The 15,904-nt window shown below is 44.1% G+C and overlaps 1 protein-coding gene and 1 long non-coding RNA gene across 2 annotated transcripts; one reads left to right on the top strand and one right to left on the bottom strand.

Annotated features, from left to right (window-relative positions):
• The first annotated feature begins 1,128 nt into the window (after nucleotides 1-1,128).
• Nucleotides 1,129-5,629, top strand: LOC146201466 (uncharacterized). The gene is made up of 3 exons (XR_014705363.1): nucleotides 1,129-1,400; nucleotides 1,634-1,699; nucleotides 5,411-5,629. It is a non-coding gene; the product is annotated as an uncharacterized LOC146201466 (long non-coding RNA).
• Nucleotides 5,630-5,749: 120 nt separating this feature from the next.
• On the bottom strand, nucleotides 5,750-11,572 carry LOC146201467 (uncharacterized). The gene is made up of 3 exons (XM_084595869.1): nucleotides 11,077-11,572; nucleotides 8,351-8,552; nucleotides 5,750-7,976 (listed from the first exon to the last, which is right to left on the bottom strand). The coding sequence occupies exons 1-3, from the start codon at nucleotides 11,118-11,120 to the stop codon at nucleotides 7,911-7,913; spliced, it is 312 nt and encodes a 103-aa protein (XP_084451995.1). The 5' UTR covers nucleotides 11,121-11,572; the 3' UTR covers nucleotides 5,750-7,910.
• Between the last annotated feature and the right edge of the window lie 4,332 nt (nucleotides 11,573-15,904).

The following is a 15,904-nucleotide window of genomic DNA, read 5'->3' on the forward strand; positions in this document are numbered from 1 at the left end:
GGCGGGCGGTGGAAACAGACCCCATTGGAGAGGCCGTAAGAGAAGAGAGAAATGCGCTCTCCCTCGAGACCGGCCGTGGCCAAGCGCCGATGGGATGGTGCTACGAGTGCTTGTAGAGTGCTGCTGTGCGCAACGGGCCACATAGTTCTCCCGTTTTCACATTGGCGTCACCAAATGCTGTAATACCCTTGCCCCGGCCGTGCCAAGAAAACATCATGCGCAAGCGTTTCAGTGCGGCGGACGACCAGCAAGCAGCTCGAGATCGCCACCATCCTGTACATACACAGTACAGCGCAGGGAGAAGGCACCGTCGAAAGAAGTTGCAACGATTTCTAGGGATCCGCCGACGGCGAACGAGCCCTCGCTCCGCTGCGCAATGAAGGCGTTCGCAAAGGCCTTTGCAAGCCATCCAGCGTCAGAAAAAAAAAAAAAAAAAATGATTCTGGTAAGTCACTACTCACTACCTTCTCTGTTCAGACGATCGGACTGGACAGCGGACTGTCCGAGCGGAACAGTTAGTTATCATATGTGACGAAGACGGCACTTTCGGGTAGCTCGGAATGGCAGTGACTCGGCGCCTGCCGATCGCGTGCGCTCCGAGTAGAAGTGGTGGTGGATGATGCTTTTTCCCACGATACATACGGCCCGCCCGTCTCAACACCGCCTAGTCGATTGCTGGGGAATAGCAGCGCAAAGTAAAAAGCCACTTACGTTGTGCGAATTAGATACATGATATTTCAGCATTTTTGCTAAGCATGGCTCGAGTTGCATAGCATAATACACGTCGTGTAGCTGCTTTTGTTTACATGTGCATGTAAATGTGCACAGCCACCAGGAGCCACAATAAATGAAAATTGTTTGCAAGATGATTTACTTTATCTTCTCAGACAATTGTCTGGCACCATTAGCTAACAGCACATGCTGAATGCAGTGCCAAAGCCAAATATTGCAAGAGGTCATTTATTTTATTATTTTTTTTCCCCCAAGCTTATGAACTTGTGTCCCTGTGTCAGCACGTGAAATGAAGTGCGCCAATATTTTATGCTGTTGGACAAAACATTCAGGCACTGGAAGTCCTATTAGCATTTACAAGTCGCAGAGGCTGAACTGATTTGCTCATTGTGTTATAAAAACACCTGAAACTTAAAAAAGGATCCTTGTTAAGGACCATTGCATTGAATGAAGGCAACAGTGTCTGCGTCGTGGCACTTTTCTAGTGTCCTGGCGCAACTTTCAGCTGCACAATTAGATCCTGTATTATGTTGGCAAGTTAATTACCAATCATCTGTGTCTCATATGGTTATTCCCTTTCAGATGAAAATGAGCCTGCAAGTGCCTGAATGACATGGTGCCCAGAGAGACTCATGATGATGAAAGCAATCATGACAACTCCCGGAATAGTAAGCGACAACACTTCTTATATTACTTTCTTCAATGTTCTTGTTGAACATGTTACAGCTATTTACAAAGCACTGCAATGTTCAGTCTTGATTCTCTTACTGCAGTGTACAAAGTGTAGCCAGAGTGCTAAAGTAAGCTCGTGCATGTTGTTATGCACCGGAAAACAGCCCAAGATCTCATGGCTGCAGAAATAATTATTTCTTTCATTTGTTTGTTTGCTTCCATGGCACAGCCACAAGTCTGCACAGTGTGGAGCCGCTGCCGTCAACACCAAGCCTGCAGTCAGTGCCCCTGAGGGGTGAGGACATATTTACGTTATTTTGAGCAGCACCAATTTGTAAAAAGTTTTAATTATCTCAATGCCTTAGCAACTTACTATAGTTTAAAACTCAAGACTGCTTAGTACAACTGCACTAGAACCTAGATGTTAGCTTTTGCATTCATGCCAAAACTATGCATGGACCAGCAGCAGCAACAGTGCATTATACAAAATGCAATGGCCTATGAAAGCAGCGATAAATGAAATAAATGAGTAGGAAAACAAATTATTCACAAATTTTCATGTTCATGGTGCACACTCACGAGACCATCGCAATGCTTTGTGTATTGTTATGCTTGTCTCACTGTTTTGAACCTACACTCCATTTGGTGGCATGACTGAGTCTTTGGTTTGAGAGAAGAATGACGTTTCGAAGATGAGAGAACAAAAACAATGAAATTTGATTGCACTTCTGCAGACTTATGTACATACTTCAAAGGTCTTAACAGCAAAAGGTCAAAAGCAAGTTCATAGCAATGATAGACTATTGAGCCTCTTGGCCAGGGCCAATATTGTTTTTTTTTTACTCCACAAGAAACCTTTAAACAATCAATCCAGCCCTCTCACAGAACTTTGGCCAATAAAACACGGCACATCTCTTCGGGTCAATCAGCCAGTCAATCAAACAGTATTGGTAAGCAATGTTCCTGCAGTCATACCTTGGGAACAGGCGAGGAGACATAGAAACTTCCATTTTCACTTCGATAGCGTTCCAATAGTCGAACAAGGAGTCTGTCTGCCAGAAAAACACAGGGCATGTCTGATGTCACATACAGCGGATCAAAACAGCATCTGTAGAACTCAACTCCTAATGGATCAGTGTAATGGTTTTATGGCCATGTCCCTTCTCCCAAACAGCCACCGTATCTTCCTGTGCGGTGTGCCCTCAGGCATCCCTCTCCAGAATGTATTCATCATCGGGCAAAGCGTGGGAAGTTCCCACATGCTTTTTCTTTTTGCGGCTTCACACTTTTGTGTGATGTTTGCCTGGACGCGTGATGCATTTCCAGCTCTTAGGTCATTGCAGCATGCTGCTGTGCATGTGCATAATCAACGCAAAAGCTCAGAAGTAATATTTTATAGAGACATTTCTACCGCAATTACCCATTTGGTGAATTTTATTTATCCTCAAGAAAAGGATGGCAAAATTATATTATTGTTTACTCCACCCTCCACTGTGGTCTTAATGCATTGGTTGATGTGAAAAAATGATTCAATTTGTTTTCAATGTGCATCAGAAGGAGCGTTCACTGACATAAAATAACATCAAATACCATGGAAAATCTTTTGCATATGCCAGCAACAGGCAAGTCCCAGTATAGATTGCTGTTGAATGTGACACTTAGTATTCTCTGCGAGCCTACAATTGTAATGTTCCGGCTCTCATTGCTGACAGCACGATTAAAAAGAAAATTTCTTTCTGGGAAAATAATTAGCGTTGTCTTTGAACAATTTATATTAAGTTTGTTTGATTGAAGCCACAACAATAATGTTAACAGGAAGGCTTTGCTTTGCTTTGTCAACGTGTCTGCATCTGTGCCGGTCATAATAGAACAGTCATCTGCATGTGGTGGTGGCAAAACTAATAAATATCCAACAGGCGCAAGATAGGTGTCAACTTATCCGCAAAGATGACGGCCTGGAGTCCTTGGACATGGGCGACGTCAGCTAGTCGGATTAGACCTAGCAGAGTTTCAGCTCGACAGTAGTTTCCCAAAATTATTTTTTGTCTCTCGATTTATATTTTAGATTTCTGGACACGCCCATATCATATGTACCAGATCCACCCTATATATGTACGACAAATTTAATGGATATGTCGATGTGGGCAATGTCTTTGATGAACACTTTCAACAACAGTGGCCAAAGCAGGCTTCCTTGTGAAACACTGTTAGTGACTGTTAGATCGTTCAAATGGTGATTACTCAGGCATGCTATTTGTGTTTATTCTCCTCTCCTTCGGGGCAAGTGCCAAGGGATATACCCTACAACCTGTGTGCAATTCTGTTCACAACTATATAATCACACCAGGTAGATTGCTACAATGAGAATTCACTGCCTTTTCTTTTCTTTCTTTTTTTTGTCATGAAATTCTAGTTTAAGATTCGTAATTATCAAAATACTCAATTGCTTGTCCACGAACCTTTTGTACTTGCTATATACCATGGCCTATTCCCCGCCGTGGGTATGTGCCATTACCACTAAAGACAGTCATCAATGGGTCTGATACATAGGTCAGGGGTGGAAGCAGGCTCAAGCATTTTGAAGCAGCTTTGGGAGCAGCGAGACAAGAGTTTTGGAGCATTTGAATTATGTTTTGGAGCAGGTTCCTAAGGTCAAATGCCTCTGATAATTGTAGTAATTGGTTTTTTCTTTGACAGAAAAAGATGAGCTCTTCCTTTTTATGCAAGTTCAATGCCTGTCCAACTTCGCACTCATTTCTGACAAGACAACGGCCAGCAACTTGGAACAGACTAGCAGCAAACAAAATGCTTGCTGGTGTGCTTTATAACTGAACACCTAGTGTGACCTTGTGACCTAACGCAGTTGCCTATTCTGACTTGACAGATTCAAATGTCGAGTTTACCACTTCAATGCACTCAAGCAATGCCACTAATTTGGAGCTCAGATTAATGGACATGACATTTCTGCTCTTTATCTTGTGCATATCCCTTTTTGATCCTATGCCTGTGCTGATAAATTCCTGAGCAGTGGTCAGTAGTGCCTTCAGGAAATGTAGATGGCACTGAAGGGTAGCCTTTTCATTCTTCAGCATTTTTACTTCACTACCTCCTTCCAATAGTTTTATCATTCTTTGCTTGAGAAATGCTGGGGCTCATTTTTTAAATCTTGGCAATAGGCCCTGTATGGCTTCCCAACACTCGAGACGCTTCCTAGTGAGTGACATCTTTGGAGTACCAACCCATAACGATTCAAGTATGATTTTGTCTGCCGTAGGCCCGACAAGCTTGTTACTGAAAAAGAGGCTCGATAAGTGCCGGCTTGTTCTTAGACCACAACCATTAGAATAACTCATGTGGTTTTTCCAGTCGGACAAGTTTCCTTCCGAACGACTCACAGTAGTTTGCGCCTATCTGCTTCGCTTGCTGCTCTTGCTTCTCCCTTCACCGGCGATTCAAAAGGCTGAAAGGAGGTGCTACGGCACATGCACAGTGCATTTTTTTTGCAATTATCTCCAATCGCCAGTGACTCATATTAAATTTACTTGCAAACAAATATTTATTATGCCAAATGCTTCCTACCCTTACAAAAATTTCGTTTGTATTAAGCCCAGTGCTAGATGCGTTATATCTTTGCCACTGGTGCAAAGACATTGTTTGCGTGTTGCACTAAATTTGATGGTAGAACATTAAAACAGCCAGTTTGGAGCAGTTTTGGAGCAATATTGCATTTTGGAGCAGGATAGAGCAGGAAAAGCAGTTTGGGAGCAGAATGGAGCAAATGGAGCGGCAATTCCACCCCCGATAGGTGCATTCACAAGAGGAGACTGCTGCACTTCTGTGCCATGATATAGGGGTATGCCATATGCCCAGACATTTCATGAATAATCATGTGCGTAGTTATTCACTGCAATACCAGCTGGAGAGCAATATTAAACAACCTCCAGCTTTCTCATAACAGCTTTAATTTTACAGTAATTTCTGTGAACACTGCACCTTTTCATTCCAGGAAGGTAGAAGAATACAACACGGATTTTTTATGCAGCACATGGTGAAGAACACTGCCCCGTGTGAAGATGGACATGTGAAGATCAGCTGGTGAAATCTTGGCAATCAGTTGACAAGATGCTGATTGCGCTGATGAAAGAATGAAAGTAATTTATGTTGGCACTATATCACATTGCAGATAGCACCAGTTTATTTTCTCCAAAACTCTCTCTACCATGTTCACTTTGCCAAATAAATCCCAAATACATTTTTGCAACACAAATGCTGTCGGTGTGTTTCTGTTCTTGCATTTTATGGTGCATAAGTAGCTAAGGCTACAGTTTCGCAAATACAGGTCCAAAATTATCTGCAAAGGGCATTACGCTAATTTTAAATTGCATATTTTAAGAAATATTTCAATTGTTAGAATTGTAAACATATGCAATGACTCGAAAAAAAAAAAATATGTGCACAACCTCTCTCAAGTGAGCCTCAGCTACAACGTTGAAAACATTGTTAGTGGCCTGTGGTCACCACTTCACCAAAAGAAATTCAAAATGTCCCGTCACATAGTGGTAATTGCTAAAAGCAATTCATAGGTCAGTGTTTCTCAAATAAGGGCTCACGAAGTGATTTTCAGGGTCCACGAAACCCACAGCTGCAAAAAAAAGAAAAGAAAGATATGCGTGATAGCTTTGGCCTGACTAGACACAGTTTTGCAAGGTTAAAATCTAGGAGATTCAAAGGCGACTTTAGTTTATGAAAAAAAAAAAAAGAGTGCGGAAACAGAGGGAGAGGGCATCTGCGGCATTCGTTGATGCCAACTATGGTAAAACTCTAGCTCTGGCTGCACTGCTGGATGGGGCTACAATGCAAAGCGTCTCGGGCATGATGACAACATGACAGCTCAATGAGAGTACAATTAATTCAGTAGTGTACAGAAAACTCTGAATAATGACTCTAGCAGCACATGCGATCAATGAATATATGAGCTGTGAATTAGCGGCATGGTGAAAAACCATAAAATGGCATCATCACTTTTTGCATCTGGTAGCACAGGTTCTCACTGAAGCCGTCAGACAGCCTGACAAAGACAAGCTGTGGTGGTTTGCCAAAGCAGATGGCACTTCACACATACAGACACTTTTATAACTCAGATGCCACCTTTCCTTAATCTAGACAATACACAAATGCACACACAACCGTTCGGGTGAAACACTAGAGACGGCCCACGCAGCACAACTCAAGTACAGCGTTCAGACTGGTGGTCTAGCACATATTTGCGGTCACAAGCATCTCGTGCCACTAACAGTTCGAAGTTAGCGTTGGGAACAAGTGGAGCCGTTGGTCCGGAGCGCAGCTGTCGGGTGTTCACCGGTAGACGGTCACGCAGTCAAAGGAGCATGGGAGACAATGCCGAACCAAAGTCATCGCGTCCTTTCAGTTCGCCAAGTAGCGAGATGGCAAACCGAAGCTGTCATATCGCTGCACACAACACTCGGGCAAAAACCCCTGCATTTGAACACGAACACTATCACACGCCACCCTAAATGCCACCACGCACGCACCATGCCATGTTGAACACTGTGAGACGAGAACAACGAGAAAGTAGTCATGCACTGCTGCAATCAATCGAGATAAATATTGCTGCATCTCGCATAAAAAAAAATTCATAAAGCTGCATCTCGGCATAACAGCGTCAACAAATGAACAGCATAAATCTTTGGGTAGCATTGTTGCATGCAGTGATGCTCATCTTGGAAATGGAGTAACTGTTCTAGAAAACACGGACAACAGAAACAGAAGTGGACATGGACGTACACAGGCTCACAACTGTATTTTACTAACTGAAAGAGGACATATATACAGCAAGCAAAAGTATAGCGTTGAGCATGCGGTTTTGTGCACTTTATATATGTCATCGTTACTTAGTAAAATCCAGTTGTGAGTCTGCAAGCCTCCCGTCCACTTGTTTCTGATGTCCAAGTTTCCTAGTGCACTTACACTATTTACAAGATATGCACCACTGCAAGCTGCAATTATTGCTGTAAGGAATACAGAGATGAATTCTGCGACTGTTGACAAATGCCTCAACTATGAAGGTCACTGCTTGCCATGCTTGTCCATATTTTACTGAAAAAGGCAGCCTAAAAAAAAAAAAAGATGTTCCAAATTTTTTGACCGCAGGACGTAGGCCGACACTTATGTCTGAAAAGGCACAAGGTATTGACCAACTGAGGCAGACACAAGACAAAGTAGATAGACACATGACAGCTGTACAAAGATGTTCGGCAGTTCATTGCGCAACTTTATACATGCGCCCTACCTGTTACCATCTCAAAGTTTGGTTCTTGAAATAGTCAATAAAAGCAAAATCCCATGCTACGCTGCCAAACCCCCCTCTACAGCTTTCCTAACACTGCTAATTGCCTTGTTGAAGGCAACATGATGAGGTTGCAGTACGGCACCTCCAAACAGCTTGTAGAGTAGAGGCCATCGGGGGTAGGCTGCATCACTATAGATCACATATTTATGACCCATGGTGATCTTCTGCAGGTTCTCAAAGTGCACCGTCTCCTTGAGGATCCCTAAAAGATAGCAAGAATTAAAAATATAACCAATGCGGGTCTACACAGGTGCCTCTTCTTTTTGTATAATGAGATGTAATTACAGTTGCAAGTTTTTAGATACAATTTTTTCGTACAAATTTATAAAATGCCACGTGCTAACACAATCTTGCATCACATACTTAAGTGCCACGTTTCTTTACAGATGAAATGCTGTTTTTCATGAGGTGGGTCATTGAGTACCCTTTCCCAAAAACCAACTCAAAAAATATAAAAGTACTTGTGGAATTTTCGCAGCAGAGATGTTAGGCTTTAATTTGGAAATGCACTCCCCTGAATATGAAAAACATATTACAGCTAGTTACTGCAATGAAGACATGACTGAACAGGCTTACCTGCATCGTGACGTCTGCCTTTAAATGGCCCACTGGCAGACTATGGCATTGGTACACATTAGTGCCTGATATTTCTGCACAGGCTCCACTTGTGCCCAGAGAGGTCCTCCTTCTGAACCACAGACGGTCGACAAATTTGCCTTGCTGTGCCATGATGAAACCCCAGCAGTTGAGCATGGGGGCCTTCCTTTGCATGCACCGCCTGAGGAGGAAAAATTGGAGCGGCTGCAAGCGACGATCGCTTATAGAGCCCCTATAAAGTGGTCATGAGAAAATAATCTTTCAGTGTGCACCTTCTTTACTGTGCCGTAGCATAATACTTATTGCATTGCTTTTGGAAGAGTTCACTAGCGTTACCTCGTACAGGCCCATCAATTTTAAGGTGAAAATCTTTAATGGCTCATACTGTCGGCATTCGTTTGTTTGGTCACACTATAGCTGTCAATCAAATGACGTCATGATGATGCCATCAGAAAAAAATTAAAATCCTGTTTCCGCTGGGAGCCGAACCTCTATCCCTCGCATCCCCATCCGAGCGCTTTAGCCAACTGTGCAACGTTCGGGATCTTGAAACACACATCAAAATTCTCCTTGTCTACTGTAAGGATGATAGTAGCGATGACAATGAAGTTGGAATTATCAGTGATGACATTAGCAATGATAATGACGGTGCATTTAATTCATAATGATGAGAGCAAACGTGATGCACCGTGTGCACCAGCAACGCTTAGATTTTCACATCTCTGCAGTGTAGATTCCGCAGTGCTCCCGGATTTTTTCAACACTATCATCGACACTTGATTTTTTTTTTCAAAGCAAGCGAAATTCAGAAACCTACACTAGGTTATTTTTTTTTTTTTTTTTTTTGTAATTGAAAGATCATATATACATCTCACTTTTGCAAACGGTTTGATACAGTAAGGATGTAAATAAAGACCAGGAATTTCACAGAAATCATGTGCCAAATCAAAAATGAGCCAGATTCTGCTGATGTGCAGATGGAAATGAGCCAAATCTATTTTATTCTTGACAGCTTTCTTTCTCAGCTTTAGCATGATAGGGTGGACTACTGCGAGTGTAAATTCAATTATTGCTTCTCCATAGCTACTTCCTTATCACTGTCTAGGATACGAAGAGATCACAGGAAAATCTGAAGCCAGAAGATAAAAACACTGGGAACATAGGCCTGCAGCAGACGAAGCAGTTTGTGCATAAAGCTAGCAAAATAACTTATAAAAGACTACATTCAGTTTAGCCTGTTGGCAGCGGCTTGCTGCATTTAGCAACATAAGCAAATAGCCGAAACTGGCAAGAAACGACAATATTTGCCGCTGTCTTGTCGCTTTGCATCCTATGTGCATCTACCATTCCCCGGCAATACAATGGTGCACTGAATTAAAATAGCTCTTCATTAAACACATTCCAACTAATTTCTACCAACAGAAAATAGCCTCACATCTTTGCTTGAAGCAGAAGCCCACTAAGCATTTATTTGCTCACTTTAGAGCAAATCAGTGCTGCTGATTGTGTGACAATGAATATTACAACTCTTCATCAGCTGTATTCACAGTATGATCGTTTACAGGTATTATTTTCACAAAGAGACTAGAAACGACTCTGAAAAAAATTTCCTTCAGTCAAAGTAGGGTCAAATATAGATTTTCATATCGATAAGGGCCAAATCCAAAATTGCTTACATTTTTTAAATTGTTGCATAAAATTTTATGAAATTTCTGTGTTGAGTATTTCTAATACATGAAGCAAATTAAAAAATAACTTGTGCTGATAACAACCTTTTGCGTATTTCTCAGTTTGTGTTTCCGTGGACTTCCCTAATTTAATAAAAAAAAAATATTGACTTGTAAGTGCGCTAGTGTTTATGTTGATGACCTTATGCTGTGCTAGTAGGCAAGTTCGAAAAGCAGCATAGCACTGGTTGCATTCGGGACGTTAAACAGTTTCACTAAATTCGATGTCGACAAGAGAGCACCTTCCCAAAGCTCTACAACCGAGTTGGAGAGCAGGGGTATATATATATATATGCCTTTGCACAAGTGTGCCTAAGTTAATTGACGTAAAAAAAAAAAAAAAAAAGAAAAAAAAAATCAATGATTACAGCAGACGTTCGGTGACTGGGCACGAGTCAACTGCAATCGTTAATGTATATTATGTTTTACAGTTGCCAAAACTGCTCGCCTGCTAGAAACGACACAACGTCGTTACGCGCCAGAGAGCATCGGTCCCATGCCATCATCCCTAGGAGCATGAGCGCTGGTGCCTTTTGACTACAAAATGGTAGGGTTTTGACGTAGTTATATCGAGTAGAAGGCTTGGTAGCGTTTATGCACACATGGAAGCTGATGGGGATGATGTGCAATGAGTAGCGCGAGAGTGCGTAGCAGTGTGCACGCGGGATGATACGACATCCCGCCCCGCTTCTCACAAGGAATTTATCGCTTTAAATCCGCTCCGGCCTTTTTTTTTTTTTTTTGTTTAATTTGAAAGCGCTATAAGCGGCCGCACAAGTGTTAGACTGTTTTTATAAGCTCTGAACCTCAGGATTAGCGCTAATTCGCATTCAAAGATGACTACTGAAACGCCACAGCCAGTCAGCTTTGCTTTACATGTTTCGGCGGGCATATTTATTTGACACAGAAAGCACTGCTATCAATAATTTGGCTTGTAACCGTCAAGCCACCACAGCCACCACACCATGCGCTACTTACCTCGGAGAATCGCTGAAGAGCTTGCAGATCAAGCCACTTGTCATATCGTAGAGTAGATGACCGAAGTAAAAATCGAGCTGTGCCAAGGTGCCTCGGAGCCGGAGACCCTGACACGCTGCGCACTGATGACCTCATTTGGAATTAGTAGGGCTAACTGCAGCTCTCCGAAATCCTCTTTCTAGAATCTAAAAATCCTGTTGAACACTATGTTGTTGTTGGCGCCGATGTTGAAGGGTACCACGCTCACGTAAGTTCCTTCGAGGCTTTGGAATATCGCGCTCCCGTTGAAATCAATGCATGTCTTCAAATTCATCCCATGATAGGGTGCTCAAAAAAGCTGCCTGTCGTGAAGGGTGAAGGATGCTGTCGGCATGATGTAACGTAACGTGGGCAGGTTGCACCGATAGCACGAGCAAATTCTAGCACACGACCGAACACCAGCAAACACGAGCAGTTGTTTCCTTCCTCCATGCGAGCACTCGAGCACCAAAACAAACGGATTTAATGCAACTAGGCTTGGATTGTTCAGGCTTGCTGCAGGTGGCAAAGTGGTTAAAAGTGAGCTCAAATTAATAATTATTCGAAACACAGCTAACACGTCAACATCATGACTTCGGGGGATCTGCATGTGACATTTTTGTGACATTATTTGAAGCATTTATTACAAATAGCTTCTATCTTTTTTTTACTGGATAGCATCATCATCAGGTGGCGTTGTAGCACTCTGTGTTGTCAGACCCATCCCGTTAAAAAACAAAATAAAACAAAACAAAAACCGCTGCCAAAGTGACGCGGGCCTTCCCGACGGCGCATTTACTTTTCAGCGTAAGCAGAAGCGGGTGGTCCGCCGCAAGCCGTTTTAGTTGGCTTCAGCGCCAAAAGCTGTGTATAGTTTGGGAAACTGATAGACGAGCAAAGTCCAACCTCAAGCACTGCCTACCGCGCGACCGATCCGGCCCGTCTCCGCATGCGAAAAGCGATGAAGAGCGCTGTCAGCATAATAATAATAATTGGTTCACAAGAGGAAAGGGGCAGTAGCAGTCACACTTGTTCTGTGGACACCTAACCACGCCGTAAGGTAAGGGCGGAAAGAGTGAAAGTGGAAAGAGAGAAAGAGGAGCTGTAGTGGAGGGCTACGGAGTAATTTTGACCACCCGGGGACATCGCACGTCACACGGGCGTCTCTTCGTCTCGCCTCCATCGAAACGCAGCCACCGGCGCTCGGGATCGAACCTGGGTACTCCGGCATCTAGCGGAAGACATGCAGTTTACCATACAGTTGATCCCGGATATATAGCACTCGAAGGGAATTGCGAAATAATTCAATATATTGATAGTTAAACATGTTAAACCTGTCAACAGACGAGCTCCACTGTTACCCAGAAGCGGGCATACACGGTGCACCCACGTTTAGCGGCGCGCTTACCGCTGCAAGCCCTTACAATCTCAAGGACCGCCCCGCACCCTCCTGTACAAAACTGTAAATAAACGATTTTCATTCATACTGGCAGCACACCGCAGATGGGCGACCCGCGTGCCTCTCCTCACTTTGCGTCAGGATCTTATAATGTGTCCACTTTGCATGTTGAGTAAAATGCTCCAGTGAGGGACACATTTAGAGCACCTTCACATACTTATACGGACATATCGGAGCTTGCGCTGCAGCACCTCGCGTATCGCGCCGCGTGACACAAGTGCCTTTGGAGCTACTGCGGGCGGTGCTTTGGAAAAAAGGCCACCGCTGATTGTAAAATGTCTTTGTTACTGATTGCGCAGTAAGGGCATAGTTCATTTCTTCGTTTAATTCAGTTGCGAAGCAGGCCATGTTAGCGCCGCCGCAAACCAGGGTGCACCGAACGACGGCTTTTCGAATGACACAGCAGTGTCGCTTTGAAAACAAGCATTCTAGACCGAAGGGCGCTTTCAAACAGAGTTGACGGTCACCTCGTCAAGTGGTTTTACAGCGTTAGAGCTTCCAGCAGGTGAAATCGCGCGAGAAATCGTGGAGGCGCCATCAGGAGAAGCTCCCCTTGCCGGGACAAGGCTCCACAGTTCGATATATCGAATGTACCGACAAACAGGAGTTCGATAAACGCGAACGCCACTCCTATCTTTTTGCTAGAACTTTCAAGGGGATAGCATTTTCAAGGAGATAATTTTTGCCTTTGATATGGCCAATAATTGAAAACATCTGCGCTCGAGTGTATTTGCCCCAGCGTTCGTGATGAACAACTCGGGAAAATTTTCATTATTATTATAATGTACCTGTAAAATTGCCGAATGTTTTGCAACAACCGGTTTACACAAAAATTAATACAGATGTCAAGCGCTTTTTTAAATAGAAAAAAAATATTCAGTGTGCCTTCTGATGTCACTAACGATATTTCTGTTCTTTGCAGTGTCTCGGCGTCATAAGGGCGAGGCTAGCCTCTACAAACCCAGAGTAGGGTCGATTTTCGGCCCAGTGGAAATACGGTCGTTGGCCTATTGACCTAGGCTATAGCGGTTCGTAAAAGCGTGCAATGTTTGTTTTTCTACGTCAAAAATTTTTTAAATGTCAGTGTTGATTCTTGTACAAACGGGCTGTTGAAAATCAAAACATTCTGCACCTTTTACAAGCATTGCAAGATGGAGGTTTTCTGAACGGAACTCGTACAACGGGAGCAACGGCGAAAACAGCCCGAGGTCAACCAGGTCGAGCACCGAGAATGTCTGACAGGCACTTCAAGCGTTCGCAGGCGTCCTGTCGATGCATAGTTTCGTTTTCTGTTTGCTATAGGGTCATTCCATGCGAAACGTCCCAGGCCCCAAAACCGACCATTCCCAATTCTCTTGAAAAAAATTGGGGCAATTGTGGATCGTGTGAATACAGTATTGGTAAAATATTTTGGCGAAAAAAAAACATTGTTTTTACGTAAGCGACCTTCGAAGTTTTCGCGAACACGCAAATGTTGTTTGCAGTTAAATATTTTTAAATCAGGTGAGAAAGCAGATACAATAACAAAATTTATTTTATATTATCGCAATATATGTTGTTCCTTAATGCAACATCATTACTGCCTCCATATAAAGCAATTCTGCGTCTCCTTCATTCAATAAAGAAGCAAAAAATTGTGCGTTTTCAGTTTTTTATATCATAAACTTCGTTGATGTTTCGGTCGCAATAAATTTTTACAGCGTTCGCCCTTTGGTAGAGTTGATGCCAAAAATAAATTAAACGTTCAAGGTCCACTTGAAATGGGTCCCCAAGAAGGGTAAACAACGCCATTACACTGATAGATATTGAACCACCCATTATTCTCCCGCAAAAATTTTCGATCTAGCTTCTGCAACACCAGAGATATCGGCGATTAAAAATGACCCTTCCAATTTTCCCTCTCGAAGGGAGCCATAAAAAAATAAAGAATACAAGCAAGTTCAAAGCTCCACCCAGAAATACGTCACTTCGACGAACTTCCGGTTGCCACGCGCTCGCCCGCTCGCTTGCTGGCGTACTCGTATAGTATACTCAGTATACTCGCGTCAACTCGTCGTCGCTCGCACACGCCTGAGGAGTTCGCCAGATCGCGCAGCGACGGTTAGTGTAACCGCGAACCCGTGGTTAGCCAAACCATGTTTACACCACTAACCGCGGTTATCGCAAACCGAGCTTGGTGACCTCGGTTTGCGTCGTTAACCGAGGTTATGGCGGCGTCTGTTGACGGAGGCTACTCGTCGGCGCCCGAGTGCGCGAAACGTACGAGCGGGTCTGCTTCATTAAGTTATTCATTTGCCCACTGTTTCACGTTTAAAGGTTTAAAGATCGATGTATAGAATATGGTGCCGCCCGACGTCTTCGATTACGGCCGACAGCGCAGCGACTGCGTACCGAAGCCTTGTCTTGCCTGCAGAAAGTAAAAAAATGCGCGGCCTTAGCTATGAAAGTACACGAGTTTGCAACGCTTGCAGCACGGGATGCCGCGAGCAGGCTGAGTTACGTTACACAATTACCGCGGGGGTGGGGTGCGCGAGCGCGGCGAACGACGGCGCCGAGCATGACCGTCCCTAGTCGTCGCTAGGCCTAAATTGTTTCGCTTCGAAGCCGCGGCGGTCGGCGCTGTGGAACTGATCAACGCTGTCGTAAATCGTCTACTTATGAAACTGCATTATTGTGAATCCTATCCTGCCATAGTAAAATATTTATAGGATTAACTCTGGCGACGCATGCATCGCAGAGCTAGTACGAGCAGATCGGATCAGCCGAAATGCAGCAGCGGCAGCTGGCTTGAGCAGAAACTTGCTTGTATCACGGCTATCGCTTTTACCAGCAATCTGCTGCTGGTCAGCGATCCTCACGAGGGCTTCATGCTTGATATTCGGCTCAGTATTCCAGACGCCAACAAATTTTAGCACGCTTTATTTCGGACATCGGTGCTAACGATCCGCCGTGCCGTTCGCGTACGGTATGCGGGAGGAGGGGCCACAGCGGCGGTGTTTACGGCGGTCGAGGAGGTGCTGCCATCGTGCGGTGCTTGACCGTGCGTTTGACGCCTCGTCGGACGACACTCCGGTGCTCCTGGAACCACGTTATATAAATAAGATATTTATAAATGCAGCTTCGTTCCGCCGATCACTGCGTCGCTTCGGTTGTTGTACTTGATGGGCAATGGCCGCCTAACCGGTAGGGGCGACGAGCTGTGTAACCAATGTAACAACAGCCCGCACAGAGTTCGAGCAGCGCACGAGCAGACGACTTTCGCAGCTACCCGAAGTGTGTCCGTAATCCCGTGACGTCATGGCTGCAGTGGCCGCAGCGAATGGCAGCTTCTAGCGCTTCTAGCAAGCCTTG

This window comes from Amblyomma maculatum, chromosome 2 (assembly GCF_055883805.1).
Source record: "Amblyomma maculatum isolate TAMU_Amacu chromosome 2, ASM5588380v1, whole genome shotgun sequence".
Lineage (NCBI taxonomy): Eukaryota > Metazoa > Arthropoda > Arachnida > Ixodida > Ixodidae > Amblyomma > Amblyomma maculatum.

Excerpts from the sequence above, each read along its gene's own strand:
- LOC146201467 (XM_084595869.1), bottom strand. The coding sequence starts at position 11,120 with ATGACAAGTGGCTTGATCTGCAAGCTCTTCAGCGATTCTCCGAG. Across the intron at positions 8,553-11,076 it reads CTCTTCAGCGATTCTCCGAG|GCGGTGCATGCAAAGGAAGG; the intron begins GTAAGTAGCGCA and ends TTTCCTCCTCAG. Across the intron at positions 7,977-8,350 it reads AGGCAGACGTCACGATGCAG|GGATCCTCAAGGAGACGGTG; the intron begins GTAAGCCTGTTC and ends GCTATCTTTTAG.